The sequence below is a fragment of the Echinops telfairi genome, unplaced genomic scaffold (assembly GCF_000313985.2).
Source record: "Echinops telfairi isolate 266 unplaced genomic scaffold, ASM31398v2 ScPeMD7_18;HRSCAF=68, whole genome shotgun sequence".
Taxonomy (NCBI): domain Eukaryota; kingdom Metazoa; phylum Chordata; class Mammalia; order Afrosoricida; family Tenrecidae; genus Echinops; species Echinops telfairi.
This window is the reverse complement of record NW_022103915.1, coordinates 1,529,848-1,549,393: the sequence shown is the minus strand read 5'-3', so window position 1 is coordinate 1,549,393 and position 19,546 is coordinate 1,529,848. Positions and strand designations below refer to the sequence as shown.

The window sequence follows — 19,546 nt, the reverse complement described above, 5'->3', positions numbered from 1 at the left end:
TGTGGTGGTGTGTCTTTGTAAAGTGTATTTTGGTGCTCACTGTAAATAGGACCTTTGTCTCATTCTGTTTCACATGTCACTGTTGTCATTGCAGTTGTAAGCATGCTTCTCTCTGTGCATCTTCTCTGTGGTTTCTCCCGCTGCACAGCGCACCGTAGTCCCTGTCTCTTGCTGTGAGCCTGTCCACTGCCCTGGACTGGACATAGGCCTTGCATGTCTTTATAATTTTAGTCTCCATATATTCCTTGGTTTGAGGGTCTTTACATCCATAAAATACCTATTTTTCTTTTGTTCAGTGTTCTGTTGTGTTTCTGTCAGTTTCATGTTGCTTTAAGTATGCCTTAATTTCCAGGTAGTTAGTTGCCTGTGGAGGGATCAGGCGCTGCAAAGGCTTCTTGGTTTTGGCCTCTTTCCCTGATGTCATTCATTGACTGGGAGGCCTTAATTTGGCGTCAATAAATAAAGATTTTGCTTTATGCTCGTTTTTTGAAGAGCCCAGGTGGCACCATGTGATCAGTATTGGGCTGCTAACTGAAAGGATGGCTCAAGCCCACTGGCCTCTGTAGGGAGCAGGGAAGACTATCATCTTCCAGAGGTTCACAGGCTCAGAAACCTCACGGAGCTGTGGTCACTGTGAATCAGAATCAACTCAGAGGCAGTATTAGTTTTTTAAATGTTGAATTGTTGAATGGAAACCAAGTTCTGTGAACTTTAACTCATCACAATAAAAAGTATTAAAAATAAATTAAAATCACACACAATAAATATTTATTGCATAAACATTGAATAAATTCGAAGTCTGATCTAGCCCACTCATCCTATCCCACGACATCATTCATGATATGCTAGCCGAAACCCTTTTTGACTCACCTTTGCTTCCTCAGTTTGAATGTCCCTTTATTCAAACCTATGAAAAACCTACCCACGGCGTTATGTGTGGGTCATCTGCTATGTTCCTCATGAAGTAGTCGGAATTTCTGATGGCTCTTCACGGTTCCCAAGGAACTCTGCTATATCTCTGCCTAGCACTACTCTTCTTTGTCGGCGACAATACTTTATTCACTACATGGACTTTTCAATTGAGTGCATGAAGGATTACATTCTCCCACCTTGAAGGTGGGCACAGCCATGTGACTAATTCAGACCAATGAAATATGAGTGATAGGGATGTGTCATTCCATGCTGAAAGTGTTTAGTTGCCAGTGATTGATTCCCTGGCCCTGCCTTCTCTACTCACTCAGATGGATGGCCATGAGATCAAATTGGCCTGGACAGGAGGACGGTTGCCAGGAAGACAAGTGCCAAGGTCAACTGTGTGCACAAAGTTGTTTACATATTAAGTCACTAAGATTTTTGTGGTGTGTATTGCCACAGCATAACATCCTAAAAGAATACACACCCATGCAAATCATCATAACGTAAAGCAGAAAAGAATGTGGCTTACAGTAAGGAATCTAATAAGCGTACAAAGAACAAATGCCCTGATGTTAAAAGTCAACAGTTAAATTTAGTATATTCTATTTGTTGCTTTCAATCTTTGAGTTGAAAAATCTAGTGAGTTTAACTTAAAATGTTATTTTTTCCACCCAAAATAGTATCAAATTAAATCTTGTTTCTACTTGGCCTTCATTTTCTTTTTTTCCTATGGAAGATAAGGTTTCTAATTACCATAGCACTCAGTTCAGATGCTTTGCATTTTAACAAATAACTTTGAATTCTTGTACTACTAAGTAATTACATCATACACGGAATTATTTTCTCTACATAGCGAGCCAGCAAACAACTTGAGAACAAAAAAAAATAGTTACCTAATTCTTTTGTAGCTGGTGTGGCATCACTTGAGCACATAAGACAAGGTGCTCAGAGCTGCTGGATTTAATTCCTCAGATTAATGGAGCCCTGAACCTTCTTACTTCCATGGAACTGAACTGGTAACTTGCTGATTTCCACCACCAACACTAGAAAGACTAAAGAATGCGTTATCAAGGCAAAAATAGGTTATTAACAAATCTAGAGAGCTCATGTTTCTCCTTTTTAATTTAAATTATGGTTTGGATGAAAGCTTACAAAGCATACAGTTTTCCATTCAGCAATTCATGTACATTTGTTTCAAGACATTAGTTTGAATTCCCTCGAAGTAACAGCACTCTTTCAACTCAGACACTCATTTTTATTTATTTTTAATACTTTTTATTGTGATGAGTCAAAGTTTACAGAACTTGAAGAATAATGAATGCTGGAGGGGCAAGGGAGCACTTGAACTGATTGTGATTCTACAACTCATTTTAAAAACTAACCATGGAATTATATGATATGTGAATACGATATCAAGAAAACTATGGGGGGGAAACTAAGAAAAAAAAAAACACTCAAAATTGACCAAGGGTCACCATAGGTGAAGGGGAAAGGGTTGTTCTATAGGGGGCTTTGAGTGTATGTCAGTGGTAGAATAATTTGGTATAGTGGCTGTACAGCACAAAGTATCATCAATGACACAGAATTATACAAGTAGAAGTTGTGGAATTGGAGAATGTTCTGTTGTATAATTTTTGCCACAGTTAGAAAAATAATATCCTGAATAACAATGACTATAAGAAAGAAGAAAATGTTCTAGAATTGAATATGACAGTTGTACAGCTCTTCTACTGAATTGTGTATGTGTATTCAAGTGCTAATAAAACTATTAAAGTATATATTCTGCCTCCTTTCGTCTCATTTTAGAAAAGTTAATAACCTTAATATATGAAGAGCTTATTTTTAAAACATGTACTAAAATTATTATTACATTTTTGAGTAGTAGTATTGTAAGGAATATATATTGTTTATCATTTTATTGGGGGCTTGTGCAATTCTTATTACAATCCATACATCCATCCATTGTGTCAAGCACATAGGTACATTTGTTGCCATCATCATTCTCAAAACATTTGCCTTTTACTTGAGCCCTTAATATCGGCTGCTCAATTTCCCCCTCCCTCCCCACTCCCCTCTTCCTCATGAACCCTTCCTAATTCATAAATTATTATTATTAAGGAATATATTTTTACTGTGTTAGCAAAACCATTTGACATTTACCTCAGGAGATCCTGGGACTTTGGTTTATACACTGTTGTTTTTCTTTCTTTTTTTTTTTAATACTTTTATTTGGGGCTTTTACTTCTCTTATTAAAATTCATACAGTCCTCCAATGTGTCAAGCACACTTGCTGCCATCATCATTTTCAAAACATTCTCTTCCCACTTGAGCCCCTGATATCAACTCCCCTTTTCTCCCCCTCCCTCCCCTGCCTGCCCTCTCTCACGTACCCTTGATAAGTTATAGATTATTTTTCCCATATCTTACATCATCCTCCATCACCCCTCAACCACTTTCCTATTATTAGTCCCCCTGGGAAGGGGTTCTAGATTGATTCTTGTGATCGATTCCCTCTTTCTCCTCCACCCTCCCCTAATCCTAATCCTGATTTCTCTACTCTCCTTATTACTGTTGTTTTTCTTTTCTTTTTTTAAATCACTTTACTGGGGTCTCTTACAGCTCTTAAAACAGTCCGTACATCCATTGTGTCAAGCACATTTATACATATGTTGCCATCATCCTTTTGAACTATTGTTTTTCTAACACTGAGAATGCTTGGTGTATGCACATAATCTTAGTAAATCTATGATGAACAAATGAATAGAAGGGAGAAATTTGGAAGACAGAGAAATTTCCTATAATCTGATCATATGAGGATATCAGATACTTTTGTCATTTCCGTATCTATTAAGTAACTGTTATGAGACTACCTACTGCCATAACGTTAAAGCCTGGGAAACGCACAGGGCAGCTCTGCTTTGCCCTGTAGGGTCACTTAGAGTCAGAATTGACCTGATGGCAGTGAATTTCGTTCATGTGCCAGCTGCTGCTATCTATCAACAGGGAACTGCCACACGTTCAGAAGAGGATGTAGACTGTGGGATCTCATTATTGCCTTCAGGTGGATATATGCAGGCAAGAGCAAAGAGTAACAGAATGATGCCAACCTGTGTTGTGTCAACTATGAGAATGCATTACATGGTGTGGGTCATAACACATCATTGTAGATATTGTAAAGAGCAGGAGTTCTGAAACATTCACTTGTGCTCCAGAAGCAGTTATTAGAACAAGGGGACACTGCGAAGTTTAAAATTGAGAAAGGTATGTGGCAGGGCTGTCTCCGTTTACCTTGTTCCATCTGTAAATTGAACAAATAATTTGAGAAGCTGGGCTCTGTGAAGAATTAGAGGCAGACTCAGTAAAAACCTTGAGGTAGGCAGGTTGCTTGCCAAAAATGAAGGTGACTTGAAGCATCTACTGATGATGGTAAAAGACCCGCCCTCAGTGTGGATGACAGCTGAACAAAACCAAAAAACAAGACCAAACTCACTGCCCTCAAGTCCATTTCAACTCACAGTGACCCAAAGGGACAGGGTAGAGCTACCCTTGTGAGTATCCAAAACGGTAACTTTACAACAGTAGAAAACCTCATCTTTATCCCTCAGAGAAAAAACTGGTGATTTCAAACTGCCGATCTTGCGGTTAGCAGCCCAATGTGTCACTACTGTGCCCCCAGGGTTCCTTGCAGCCGAACATAAACGAAAACCCTTAAAATTTGACCAGTAAGCAACATCATGATAAATTGCGAAGATAATGAAGATATCAGGCATTTTATTTTTCTTGAATCAGCAATCAATGGCCATGGTAGTAGCAGTCAAGAAGTCAGATTGTATTGCATAGACAAATCTGCAGCCAATGACGCCGTTTCTTAAAGAGTTAAAAGCAAGTACATCACTTTGAGGACTCGGGGCTGCCTAACTCAAGCCACGGTCTTTTCCGTTTCCTTGTCTGCACGCAAAAGGAAGACCATGAAAGAACTGACACAGTGGATTAGGATGTTGGTGAGGAATATGGACTATGCCACAGACTGCAGAAGAATGAACGACCCTGTGGTGGACAGAGTACAGACACGAATGCTCACGAGCGAGGATGGAGAGACATGAACTCTCTTGGTTTGGACATATCGTCAGGAGAGACCAATAGCTAGAGAAAGACCTCGTACCTGGACAAGGGCCAGCAGAAACCAGGGAGCTGAGTTACAGCATAGTAGCACAGATAACGGGGTCTGGTTTAGCCGTGATTTTGAAGATGAGGCAGGACTGGGCAGTGTGTCTTTGTGTTCTATGAAAGATCACTGTGTGCTAGAGCTGACTCCATGGCCTCTGACAACAACAACGTGTTAACCCCTCTTATAAAATCTAAAAAGTCAATTATTGCCTCCCCCCTTTTTTCATGAAATATACATACTGGTGGAATTAAAATCTGGTTTGGAAATAAGCATAGCAAACATCACCACAATTCTTTTAAAACCACATGCCTGTGCACCTGGAAAATAAAATGTGCCCTTGCAGTGGCATGAACCTTGTGTACAAAGGGGGCCAGTTTTGTGTAAAGCTTAAAGTTACAGCTTGGTGGCCATAATTGTTTTAGTCTTTTTTTCTTGATCCGGAAGTTCTAATTTGGAAATTAGAACCATTTTTGTTTTTAGGAGCAATGCTGCAGCTAGCTTAGATTTGTAACTTTTTTTCAGAAACCTATAATCACTAAAATAAACATAAAAATAATTTTAAAACATTGGCATTCTATGGTGCTCACCTACCCAACACAACCACTGAAGACAAAGCCGGTGAATAAGCAAATGTGAAGAAAGCTGATGGTGCCCAGCTATCAAAAGATAAAGCGTCTGGGGTCTTAAAGACTTGAAGGTAAACAAGCGGCCATCTAGCTCAGAAGCAACCAAGCCCACATGGAAGAAGCACACCAGCCTGTGCGATCATGAGGTGTCGAAGGGATCAGTTATCAGGCATCATCAAAGCAAAAAATCTTATAGTGAATGAGGGGGGGAAGCCAGAGTGGAGACCCAAAGCCCATTTGTAGGCCACTGGACATCCCCTTACAGAAGGGTCTCGTGGAGGAGACTAGGCAGTCAGGGTGCGATGTAGCAATGATGAAACACAATTTTCCTGTAGTTCCTAAATGCTCTCCCCCACCCCCACCTCCCCACACTATTATGATCCCAATTCTACCTGGCAAGTCTGGCTATACCAGAGGATGTACACTGGTACAGATAGGAACCGGAAACACGGGGAATCCAGGGCGGATGATCCCTTCAGGACCAGTGGTGTGAGTGGCAAGACTGGGAGGGTAGAAGGAGGATGGATTGGAAAGGGAACTGATTACAAGGATCTACATGTGACCTCCTCCCTGGGGGACAGACAACAGAAAAATGGGTGAAGGGAGACGTCGGACAGGGCAGGATATGACAAAATAATTTATAAATTATCAAGTGTTCATGAAGGAGAGGGGAATGGGGAGGGAGGGGAAAAAATGAGGACCTGATGCCAGAGGCTTAAGTGGAGAGGAAATGTTTTGAGAATGATGAGGGCAATGATTGTACAAATGTGCTTTACACATTTGATGATTTATGTATGGATTGTGATGAGTTGTATGAGCCCCTAATAAAACGATTCAAAAAAAAAAAAAGGAAAAAAATAGAATTGTTGTAATGAACAAAGCATTATGTTGTAATTGAATAAAACAGTGATAGTTTCCACCTGGTACTCCCACACCTGGCAACAACTTAGGATGTGGAACCCCAGGAAGCCGATGAGGATTTCCCAGGAGATTCTGGGTTAATGGCATAATTTCTTAAGCTTTTACTTTTTAAAGATTTGTTTTTCCTTTTTTCTCTGTATCTACAAAGTTGCTTCTAAACTTTATAGTGAAAAATCAGGGTCATTTTTATTGATAGGTAGAGAGACTGAGAAACAGGGTCTGCTTTCCTGGACCATAAATTGGAGTACAGAAAGGAATAAAGGAGTTGGCAGTGTCTGTGCCTCTCGTCTGGTGTGTTGGTGTTTAAACAGGGCTCCGGGCGTGTGTAAGTCATCAAATGTTCATCGAGGGTCAGTCTGTTTCTTTTTTTTCTCTTTCCAGTCTGTTTCATTAGCATCTCCACTTGAGGTACTGTGGCAGCACAGTGTAGACAGAAATGAGGGTTTCTCCTACACCATGATGTGGCCTTGTGTGAGCCATCAGGGTTTAGTTTGGCTGCCTTCCCAAGAGCAGTAAGAACCCTGTGTGGTGGTGTGTGCAGCCATAGCCTTGGAGAAGTTCAGTCCTTCCGGGTGTATGGCAGTGCTGCTCCGCCCACTTCATGTGACAGCCACAGGTGTAAACTACTTCCTTGACACTTGATCGTTTTCTTCTCCCTGTTGTTTCCCTATTAAATTACAAGTGTCAGATGTATTTATATTACAATTACAGTGGTGGTTTGTTTTGCAGAGATTTCAACCAGTGTCATGGTACAATTTGTCAATTATTGAATGGAAAATCAATGTGCTGTGTAAACTGTTATCTGAAATACAATAAAATGTTGAGGAAAAATGATGTTGTTTCTTCAAGGGGAGGCTGGTGTCCTCTGTTCCCTCACTTCCATGTCTTTGTGCATGTTGTCTCCTAGCACACATCTCATGGCGATGGCCGCCAAGAAGTCAGCTCTCGAGCTGGGCGCTCTGGAGCGCGCTGTCGGAATTCCACAGCGTCCTGTGCGGACGAGCAGCCTCACATTGGAAACTACAGACTGCTGAAAACAATCGGCAAGGGGAATTTTGCAAAAGTGAAGTTGGCAAGACATATCCTTACAGGCAGAGAGGTAAATACAAGTTATGCTTATTTTGTTGTGACACTGTGCCGTGTCACGTGAGAAGAAGGATGAGAATGTTTATACTTGGGCTCATTTCTAAGTGAAGTAATCTTTTTACGAGAAACAGAACCGCATCACCTGTAGTCCATTATTATTATTATTATTTTTAATCATTTTATTAGGGACTCCTACAACTCTTATTACAATCCATACATACATCAGTTGTGTAAAGGGCATTTGTACATTCATTACCCTCATCATTCTCAAAACATTTCCTCTCCACTTAAGCCCCCGACATTAGGTCCTCATTTTTCCCCTCCCTCCCCGCTCCCCCCTCCCTCAGGAGCCCTTGATAATTTATAAATTGTTATTTTGTCATATCTTGCCCTGTCCGACGTCTCCCTTCACCCACTTTTCGGTTGTCTGTCCCCCAGGGAGGAGGTCACATGTAGTTCTTTGTAATCGGTTCCCTCTTTCCAACCCACTCTCCCGCTGCCCTCCCAGTATCGCCACTCACTCCACTGGTCCTGTAGGGATCATTCGCCCTGGATTCCCTGTATTTCCATTTCCTATCTGTACCAGTGTACATGCTCTGGTCTAGCCAGACTTGCAAGGTAGAATTCGTATCATGATAGTAGGGGCGGGGAGCAAGCATTTAGGAACTAGAGGAAAGTTGTATTTTTCATCATTGTTACATCGCACCCTGACTGGCTCGTTTCCTCCCCGAGACCCCTCTGCAAGGGGATCTCCAGTGGCCTACTAATGGGCTTTGGGTCTCCACTCCGCACTCCCCCATCATTCACTATGGTAAGATTTTTTGTTCTGATGATGTCTTATACCTGATCCCTTCAACACCTTGTGATTGCATAGGCTATCAAAGGTTTCCCTTTTTGCTGACTCTGCTTCCTGAGGTGGTAGTGTGTTACAGGGTGGGGCAGTGTAGACTCTACAAACACGTTCGTGAGTTTTTATTCTCTTAAATTCAAATCAGTTGGTCTCAATGCCCATGTGTTCAGGGCTCAATATTAATTTTGACTTAGGTGCAGCTGGCTTTTTTTCAAACTTGTGTGGCAGCAAAGGACGTCATGACTGCTCTAAGTTAGTTTGCTTGCTGCTCAGGTAACGACATCTCACCCACATTTTGTTTTGTGCAGTCTGTGCAAGTAGCAAGCTGGTGGGAATAGGTGAGTAGTGTCCTGCTGCTGCCTTGGGAATAGTTGTGACCTCATGACACCCTAAAAGGTAGGGTCTCAGGACCCTTCTAGGGGGCCGCACACTTTGAGAAACACCAGCTAGAAGTGTTATTTATCCTCCATTCTGAATATTTAAGATGCCTACATTTGGAAAAATGTTTTAATTGAAGGAGGTTCTGTCTAAAGTCTATTTACTTTGTCAGAGACACTTTAATATTTCCTACTCCCATCAAAAAAGGCATGGGTGGCTTGTCTTAATTACATAATAAAATGTATAATAAGGATGTGATTTTCCCTCCACCCCCAGGAAAGTGCCCTCTGTTTTAAAAATTAAGTATTTTTACAATATGGAGTAATTGTATACTTTACTGGAGTACATGTTTGTTTTGGCCTTGTTCCAGAGTGATTTGTGAGGCAGCTTGTCATCTTGCTGACTACATGGCTTTAACCTTCGTTGCCTACAAGTAGACGCCTGTGAAGACGGGCAGGCCTGTGGGAAAAGCCCAATCCCCGCTTTCACGCCCAGCACAGGTGGAGGTGGGCCTCTCACACCCTTGCTCACTCCCAGCTCAGTGAACATGGAGTGTCACCTCCCCTCTGCTGTTCGTGTCACCACTGTGGTGTGATTGAGGGCTTTGTATGGCATTTAAATCCATGGGAATTCACCTCTAACACACATGACTCGCGTATTATCTGCATGTTTTTGCAAATTGGGTGACTCACATATGCTGTATGAGAACAATGCAGTGGTCAGAACTGGTTTAGTTGGGGACTTGAGAGGATTTCTGGGGGGGTATGCACTATTATGGTAACTACCACTCTGAAACATATTAAGTAACTTAACTATTGCTTGTAATTTTCCTTTGGAACAAATGTGTGGAGGCGGGCCATTAGGGGGGAAAAAATCCTTGAATTTCCTTAGATGTCTGGTGGTCTTTTATTTTCCATTTATATATTCAAGAGTGGGACCCTACTGAAGGTAACAACTAGATTAATAATTACCTGGAGGCTTGGACAGGCAGTTGGAGGAAAATGGGGAGGCAGCAAGATTAGAGATAGGAAGGAAGAAAAGGTTCCAAAGTTGATTGTGGTCATGATTGCACAACTCTTCTTAATGTGATGGAACTATTAAATTCCATCTATTAAACTATTAAATTCTATGACAAGTTAATTATATACCAATTAATTTTTTTTCCTTAAGAGTGTAGGGCCTTGAACCGCCAAGGTAGCCCCTGTGTACCCTGGAGAGGAAGGGTCATAGGCCAGTGCCCAGCTTGGTCACCTCTGGGTAGGAGGAAGGATGGCCACCGGTTTGGACAAGCCCAGCATTCGGTTTTCTAGACAGATGAGTTTTCCTGGATAGGACTCTTCTAACAAGCATGTTTTAGGCTCAGCTGCCATATCCTGCACAAGTGACAGACCACCGACATCACTTGTCGTTCTGGTTGTCAGATGGGAGAAGAGATAAGTGCATGTGATCTGTCTGCTGTCTTTTCCCAAATGTCTTCAAGATGAGGCGGGAACCATTTTATCTGGTTGTTTTTATTCAGGTTGCATGTCCCATGGCTTACGGGATTGAGGCCCGTTACAAATCTCGCCCTGCCATCTCCCAAGGCAGCCACTTGAGTCTTTGATACAGCACCTCTGGTTCTCCTGCCAGCCATCGAGCTTGCTTTTGTTTTGGCTGCTTATTGGCTGTTCCCTTTTTCCCACATTGTAGGCCTTGTTATGTTTAAAGTCATCAGTTTTTAAAAAAATAAACATTTTTCTTGAGGAAACAGCATATACACAGAGAAAGTGCTCAGATGGTTAACTATAGACCTGGGCATGTGTTCCCATGGCAAGCATGTTGCCGTTGCTGCGTCCAGGGCAAGCTTGTACCATGCCAGTCTGCCTTCCCTTCTCCATGCCATGCTGTGGCACGCTTACCTCTTTGTTGGCAGGTTTAGTTTGTCTCAGCTGGGAGACGACTTTAGCTTTATCCTGTTCTCCAGTCCTTCCTCCCTTCAAGGGACTGTGCTTCCTTCGCCTGCCCCTTGCGCATGTGTGGGTGCTGAAGCATGGAGGGTGAGTGTGAGCCGATGATGCTCTGACACCGGGGTGAGCCGACAGGGCTTGGTGAGGGTTGGGAGAGATGTGAGGGCTTCTAGCATGAACCACCCTCTGCTCTGAGACTCTCCGCTGGGCTCCTGGCACCAAAGTGAGTAAATGGAATCTCCCCAAACTGTCAGGGCAGTGGCAGGCCACTTCTGCTTTGCTCTTAGAATCCTCCTGCTCCCAGAAACCCCATGGTCTGGAGGTGGGTAGTCTACTGTCCAGTCTCCATCTCAGAGAGTGTCACCCTCCTCTCATTGTGGCTTGGGGGGGCGGGGCACTGAGGCACCGGCCCCCAGCCGCTCCCCTGTCATGGTATGTGCTTATATGCTGGTGGGTCATTGGTGCATACTGAGTGTGGCCGGACTGATGTCAGCTGCTGAGAGAGCGCGGGGTGGAGAGAAGTGTCGCGTGGGTCCAGAAGCTGTGGGCTGTCCAATTGAACCTTGTGACTGAGGAGGAGAGTGAGCCTGGGCCGCTGGGCCAGGATGAGGAGCTGGGGACACAGCGGCTGGCCCCTGGCAGAGGGTAATGTGCTGCAGAGATTTCTGTGCTGTCCATGTGGTACAGCTACAAAAGAGAAGGGTTGGATCTGTGAGAACACCGAAATCCTGTTTCTGCCCACGCCCTGATATGCTTGGTTCCCCTTGTTGACATCCCAGGCCCTGGTCCCCATTGGCCACTGCCGCTGTGCTCCTGTGAGCATCAAGACTGGACCTGGACTGGCACTGAGGACATCACCTCCCGAAGGGGTCCTGTAGTGCTCCAGTCCGCATCCTGCAGCTCTGCAGGGACACAAGTCTGACTTAGCTTTCTGAGGGCACACACGAAATCACCCCAGCCCTCCCCTGCTTTGCTTCTTTCCCTTTGGGCTGTTTCCTTCCCCTTTGGGGCCAGTCCTTCCTTCCACTGCTCCCTGGCCAGTCAGCAGGCTGGGAAGACACAGAACTAGCCCTGCGTTGTCCGATGTGCTTATGTGTTTTCAGTGGAGGTTCAGTGCCTGCTGCGATGAGTGGCTCAGGGACCCTCAGAGGTTTCCTGAGACCCTTGAGGGGTCTGTAGCGACAAAGCTGTTAGGACTGTTGTACTGGTAGGACAGCACCTCCTCCCTTCTCATGTGCATGGGGATGGCCATGGCCACCCACAGGAGTGTCCTGTCCAGGTGACACTGTTAACTTGGGAGGGGCTTGGCCTTATGAGTTTGTTTTCATTTCTAAGACAGTAAATATTAAATGATAAGGCCAATTGTAAGGCAGAGCTCTGAAGGACTGTCAGTAAGAGTGTTAGGAGACAGTTTCTGAGAACAGTGATGTGGAGATTCCCTCCTCACCAGCTTTGCCCACTCATGCCTCCTGTTCCTAGAAATGCCGAGTTTGACATACCAGCAACAGGTGGCCAGGTGAGGTCAGGCTGGCCCCTTTATTAGAGGTGAGACAAGCTGGGCTCACTGAGAAAGAGAAATGCATGTGGCTGGAAGCTCTGGCACCTCCTTCTCTCCTGAGCCTAGTGACTGCATGGGCACTCAGTCCTTTCCAGGCACATTGTTCTGTGTCCACACATCACTGAGCTTCCCCCCATGGTCTGACACCACACCCTTTGCCTGCTCTAACCATGAAGGACTCTGTTTTTTTTAAGTTTTCAGATTCATTACCAACTCATATGTTCATACACCCAGAGACTCATCTGAGCTGCAGAAAGCTAGGGTCTGCCCTCTGAGTCGAGATGGGGAAGTAGCAAGTCGGTGTCACCATGGGCTGTAGATGTGTTCTGAAATAACCTACCTGAAGAGGACATTCACACGTTTTGGGAGGAATTCTTTCTCTTGTTCATAAGTAACTAGAGATAGAAGCTCCTGACACCCTTTCTTGGCACAGATTCCTTCCTTGCAGTGCTCCATGTGAGTTGATCACTTTCGAGGTCTTGGTTGATTTGTTTGATTTTTAATAAACCAACATGTCTGGGGTTTACAAAACTATTGCCAACTTCTTTAAATCCATGAATATTTATTCATTTGATTTTTTTTGTAGGTCGCAATAAAAATAATTGACAAAACTCAGTTGAATCCAACAAGTCTACAAAAGGTAAGATTTTTGGTATCCATTAGCCAGTATTTTGAAATCATTCTCAGCACTAATTCCATTCTAATTTGTTCATTAAATACTTTTATGATTTCTATTGTTTGGTTTAGTGAAGGGTCAGTGGTTTGAGCCTATAGCTGCTCTGGGAAGGAAACTGTGTAGGTGGCTTCCGTGAACGTGACAGCCCTGGAAACCCCGATGGTTCTCCTCTGTCCTCTAGGCTCCCCTGAGTCGTAACCGAGCCAATGGTCCAGCACAGTAAAGCTTAGTGTTCCTCAGGTGAATGCAGCTTACTTGTGATACTGTGGTAGAAAGGAGGGTGAATGTAGAGCTCTCATGGTTGACTTTTGGAACCTTCTGAGGCCCTTTGGGAGACAGTCCTAGTGGCGACTCTCCAGAAGGTCACAGCCTCATGAGCCCTCAAAACCCTCAGTTGGACTGGAGGCTGCACACTTACATTGTGTGCAGCTGGAGGACTTAAATAAAAATAGAACCTTTGTGTAATTGGTATTCTGGAGATTTTTACATCTTTTTGATGGGTAACACGGAGCTCTGTAAAATCAGCACCTTGGTCTCTTTAACTCTGTGGGGCTTTTGGATAAGTGTTGAACTGCTTACCAAGAGGTTGGCAGTTCAAACCCACCCGCCTCCATTGGAGAAAGCTATAGCCATCTGCTCCATTCAAGGTGTACCAAGCCCAGGAGCTCTGTACCAGGGCCACTGCGAGTCACAAAGGACTTGATGGCAGTGGATGTTCAGTTTGGGCTCGTATCAGAACACACCCAGGTACAGAATGAGATGCATGTCAAGCAGAGTGAGAGGAGCACTAAAACCCACTGGAAAGCAATACTGCCTGTGGTCACATCTGACTTCAGACGTTCTTAGCTCCGGTACCTTTAGACTGGACAGGGCACTTCTGAAACCCTGGTGCCTGTGATGCATAGAAATGAAATTGCCTAAGGCTGACCTGGTAGGTGAGGTGGGAGCAGCCGTCGACAATGTGTGGTCTTAGTGCCAAGACCCTGCTAGTACTTCATAAGGAACCCTGGTGGTGTAGGGGCAGTGGGCTGGGCTGCTAACTACAAGGTCAGCAGTGCAAATCTGCTAGCTGCTGCATGGGACAAAGGTGGAGCCATCTCTGCTTCCAGGAAGATGACTGCCTCAGAAGCCCTATAGAGTTGCTGTTAGAATCGCCTCGATGGCAGTTGCAAAGGGCACTTCATGGTTTTATACGGATTTCTACCTATTATTTTTTTATTCTAGCTCTGATAGAGCAGTTGTGGGGCAGAGACATGAAACTGCCAATAGGAAGTCTGAATTAAGTCCTGACTCTACCACTTAGGAAATACTTCACTTGACCTTGAGCAAGTCACTTAGTTTTCCTGAACCTTTTGTAAGATGGCGATGCTATCTTCTCAGGGTAGATGTGAATGCTAATGAAACACTGCTCACAACGGAGCTGTAAAAAGAAAAGCAGTGCACTGCTCCGAGGTCTCAAGATCTAAGGCCTGGTGCTTCCCACGGAGACCACCATAACTGGAGTGATGGTCTCGGTGGGTGGGAGTGAGGTGGGCAGTATTTCAGTGAGCCCCAGGGCTTCTCAAGGTGATCATGGGACAGATCTAAAAAGAGGAACCTGCCTCCCTTGCTTTCCTTACCTCAGAGCTTAGTGCCAGTAAGAGAATGAGGGGTCACCAAAGTTTGGTGCTCACAACTGCAGAGGCCCCATGTGTGTGTAAGCTTGTCAAGGACATAGTGCCATGGGCTGTGGTGTCACAGCTCTGCCATTATCTGTGCATAGCTGTGTGCCACTGCCATCCCTGGGGTGGTCCAGGAGGATTTCATCACAGAGTTCTCTCTAGTTGGTTGAAGCCTATTTTCTTCCATCCTGCCTTCCTCCTTCCTCTCTCTACTACTTTGTTTCTGTTTCTTAAATTGCTGCTGTTACCCTTATTAGAGGTTATGGATTGTTCTCCATTGTCTGCTGAGTGTACAGTGGTTCATCTGCTCAGCAGACGGGCGGTCGTGCACATTTGCACCTGGGCTCCTTTTGGTGTCTCACAGCCGAACAGTGGACATGTCTTGGTGGGTACTTCAAGTGTGATGCACCCCAAAGGTGGCACTTATAGGTAAGCACTGAGGCAGTGCGTGGTACACCTGAGCCAGTCCAGCCCTGTAGTTCTCCATTGTGGCGCTGGTATTCTGCGGGGAGCAGCTTTCCTGAGGTTGTAGCACACTGCCATGTGGTGCTGGAAAAGATCAGCAGGGCAGAGGCTTGGGCTTGAGACGTGTGTCACAATGTTACTGTTCTGTGTCAGGCAGACCTGGCTGACTCTTGTGGGCAAAGGTGCTGGAATGTGAGCCCCACCAGGAGGGGAAGGGCCTGGCTCAGTTGCCTGGAGCCCATGTCTGGTGGGGGGGGGGTGCGGGGGCACTGAGGAGCGGTACAGTACTTGGTGTGGTCCTTGCTGATTGGAGGGAAAAGGAGACTGCCCGTCAGGCCAGTTGGAGGACCAGGAGGCCGAGGCTGCTCTCTGATGTTTGGGAGCCAGTGTGTAAGTGGTAGAAACTTCACATCACCATGTAGTTGGCACAGTCAGTTCAAACTTGCTCTCTTTTCCTTAGACAAGACAGGAGCCATTTAATTAAAAAGCAGAAAATTGTACCATGTAAATGAAACACTTGACTGACAACATGTGTTTATGTTGGTAAGTCAGTTCCACCGGTTGGGTGCCATCGTGCTGATACTGATTCACAAGACCCCATGTTCAACAGAGCAAAATCCTGCCCAGTCGGTCTTGTGCTGGAGCCTGTTGTTGTAGCCCTGTGTCACTCTGTCTCCTGGAGTTTTCCCTCCTTTCCACTGGTAACCTATTTCAGCAAGATGATGTGCCCTCCCGCAGGGTCTGCTCCCTCTTGATCACACTCCACAGTATGGCTTAGTCTTGAACATATCCAGGGGTAAAGGCACGCCCCTCCTGCACATTGTGGGCCCTCTTGGGCAGCTCTAGTTGTTAGACAGTTTGGCTCTGTACTGACACCTCTCGCCCAGAAACTTGTATGCCTCTGTTCTCGATTCTGCCATGTGGCGCCCTAAAGTTAAATATTTCCCGCCAGACCCACCAGTCCTTGGAGGATGCTACTTTGAGTTTTCTTGATCTTCCCTTCTTCAGAGTGAATACCCTTAGTCTCTTTGACTACCCACAGGAATCACTCTCATGGTAGGCCTAGTGCATTTTGTACTTAAGTGTAATTTCCTTTTCTTAACAGGAATTGATTTGATTCCTGCGCAAGTGCATGTAGTCATTTTCTGCCCTATTCTTGAGTAATAGGCATGAATATACTAGCTGTCACTTATAGTTAGCTGCTGTCTCAGAATATTCCAGAGGAGACAAGGCCCTGTGGTAAAGAATCCAGTTGGTCCTGGTGACTCAGTAGAAAACATTTGTGCCGTTGTCTGCTTGAGCTGTTGTTCTTGAGTCTAGGCCAGTAGTTCTCAACTTTCCTAATGCTGTGACCCTTAATACAGTTCCTCATGTTGTGGTGAGCCCCCAACCATAAAATTATTTTCATTGCTACTTCATAACTGTAATTTTGCTGCTGTTATGAATCAGGCAACCCCTGTGAAAGGGTTGTTCGACACACACACACCCCTCAAAGGGGTCGCATCCCACAGGTTGAGAGCCGCTGGTCTAGGCTTCTATGAGAGAAGGAAAAAATCCGAGGTTTTAGAATTTTCATCAGACTTGCCAAAGGAATACAAAGCAGAGGCATTGAACCCCATGTGTGCAGCATACACAGGAGATGGCCAGCCAGGCACCGGAGGCTTTGACCAGAGCTGGTTTTGTCGGGTCTTTGTTGGGGAAGTCTGCTCCCACCACCACAAGTCTTAGCCACGGCCAGCTGCCATTTCTGCTGCTGCAGATGCCATCTTGCGCACTGCCCCGAGAATCCCCGCTGGGCTGGCCAGAGGCCAAGCAGGCAGTGCAGGGACGTGACTGCTGCCATGCTGGGCTACTGGGGCCCCACACCACAGACCTTTGCTGCCCCAGGCTGGGTGGGCCTGGTGATTGTGAGGGCCCTCCTCAGTGACCCCCAGAGCACTTCATTTCCTGAGGTAACCTGCCTGTGTTAGAGATGTCACCCCTTCCCCACAGGGCCCATCCCACCTGCTGTGTGTGCGCTCATTCCCTGGGAGGGTCTCTGTCAGCCCCTGTAAAGCTCTTGGACAGGTCTCCTCCATCCTGTAGGGCCGCTGGGAGGTGAACTGACTCCATGGCCACCGCACCAGAGACCTCGTTCCCTTTCGTGGAGAGACACAGGGTGTTGGGGGCTCTTCTTAAGGAAACTTCACCTCTACTTGTCTGTCTTAACTCTCTTGTTACCGCCCTCTTCCCTCTCCTGGTCTTAGATTGATGTCTTAAAAGGCTGATAGTTCAGGCCAGGAGCGAAGGAAGGTGTAGATGGCAGTCCTGCTATTGCAGCCCAGGGCTCACGTTCAGATATGCCTCCTGGATCGGATCGGGTTGGGTCCTCCAAGGATTTCTCCAAGGGGTGGGCATATGACATCAGAGGCAGCATTCCTTTTCTTCCTGGGACTCAGTGGTAAGTCGGAGGAAGGCTCCCACAGCAGAGCAGCTTTCCCTCAATCCCAACAGTTTGTTTCACGTGAAATGACGGGCCCTTGTGGAGTCTACATACTTAGACTATAAATACTAAAAATACAAGCTTCATTAATTTTAGACTTCAGAAGATGTGGAAATACAAAAAAATTGAGCTTCCGTGTTGTTGCTTCTTAAAGTGAACTTTATCTATGCCGGGCTTATTTTTGTTTTGGCAGGAAATCATGTAGCTGGATGTTAAAAGTAGATTGTGAGTTATGAATGGGAACATTAGACTTTGTTTTCAGTTGTTCCAATGATTTATCATACTATTTTTAAAAAGCCCATCTATCTGCAGTGGGCTAAAACATAGAGCACAGAGTGGACCCATTTGTAGAAAGTCAGGGACTGGACACAGGTTAGATTTCAGGGGAGAATCAGTAAATGGCCATAGAGTAGCTGAGCATCCCATGCCAGGCCCTGCTCCTGACTAGTTGCCTTCCTGCCTCATGTCATCCAGGCATCACTCAGATGGTGAACCAGGTAGAGACCCCACGAGAACTGTGCATGCTTTGTCCACACCACCACAGCCCTGCAGAGCAGATCACTTGCTCAGTCAGTGATAAAGCTGGTATTAGAACCTGAATACATAGCTCCCCTCTCCCCACGGCTCTCCATACCCCATCCAGGGGGGCTCAGTCACAGCACTGGCCATCTGGAGGTATCTGGGAGTACCCCATGGGTTCTTCCACACTGAATTCACTGGCTCGTGGGAATGTTGGCCCCCAGAATCTTGGGTTTAAGGGGGCTAGAAGGATTTCTTAATCTGATTTTGAAATATTTGATTATAAAAATCCAAATGGTGGGGACAACACCAGAGACACAGGGTGAGAATTGAACCCGATCTGATCCCACCACACCGAGGCAGAACACTAAGGGGGTGCAACAGAACAGCAAGGGAATGGAGCGGCGAGGTCCCCACGGAATGCTGAAGGTGGACTTTGGGGCCAGGGCATGATGCCCCAACAGACTGGATTAGAAAACACTCCTAAAGGCCAACAAACAATCCTTGAACTAACTACAAGCTTTTCTTTCTTGTTGTGTTTTGTTTTGTTGTGATGTCATTCGTTTGTTGTTGTGTTATATATTATTGTTCCGTCTTGTTTTTGTGCATGTTATTATCTCCGCAGGTCTGTCTAAATAAGATAGGCTGTATGAATAATCTGGAGGAGAAAACAACGGGACCGACAATCCTGGGGGGATATGGAAGAGGGGGAAGTGGGGGGAAAGGTAGTGGTGTTAACAGAGCCAGGGCCAAGGGAACAACACGTGATCCAAATTGGTGGTGAGAAGGGTGTGGGAGGCTTGGTGTAGGGCATGATCAAGGGTAATGTAACCAAGAGGGATTGTTGAAACCCAGGTGGGGACTGTGCATGATGGTGGGACAGGAGGAAAGTCAAGGGAAATAGAGGAAAGAGCTGGGAGTCAAAGGCCATTTATAGAGGTCTAGATAAAGGCATGTGCATATGCAAATATATTTATATAAGAGGATGGGGAAATAGATCTATGTGCATAATTTATAGGTTTAGTATTAAGGTAGCAGGACATTGGGCCTCCACTCAAGTACTCCCTCAATGCAAGAATACTTTCTTGACTGTCTCACTCAATCACTGACTCACTGTCTCACTCTCACTCACTGACTCACCCACTCACTGACTCACACTCACTGTCTCACTCACTCACTGTCTTACTCAATGCCTCACTCTCACTCACTCACTGTCTCACTCACTCACTGACTCACTCTCACTTACTCACTGTTTCACTCTCACTCACTGCCTCACTCTCTCAATCTCACTCACT

General features: G+C 45.3%; 1 protein-coding gene across 5 annotated transcripts in view; it reads left to right on the top strand.

Annotated features, from left to right (window-relative positions):
- Window positions 1-19,546, top strand: part of MARK3 (microtubule affinity regulating kinase 3) — an 84,628-nt gene that overhangs the window by 18,197 nt on the left and 46,885 nt on the right. For all 5 annotated transcript variants that reach the window (XM_045287710.1, XM_045287712.1, XM_004698810.4 and 2 more), the window contains exons 2-3: window positions 7,538-7,729; window positions 13,035-13,088. In XM_045287710.1, the coding sequence (XP_045143645.1) occupies window positions 7,538-7,729; window positions 13,035-13,088 (246 nt within the window). The remainder of the gene's footprint in view (window positions 1-7,537; window positions 7,730-13,034; window positions 13,089-19,546) is intronic.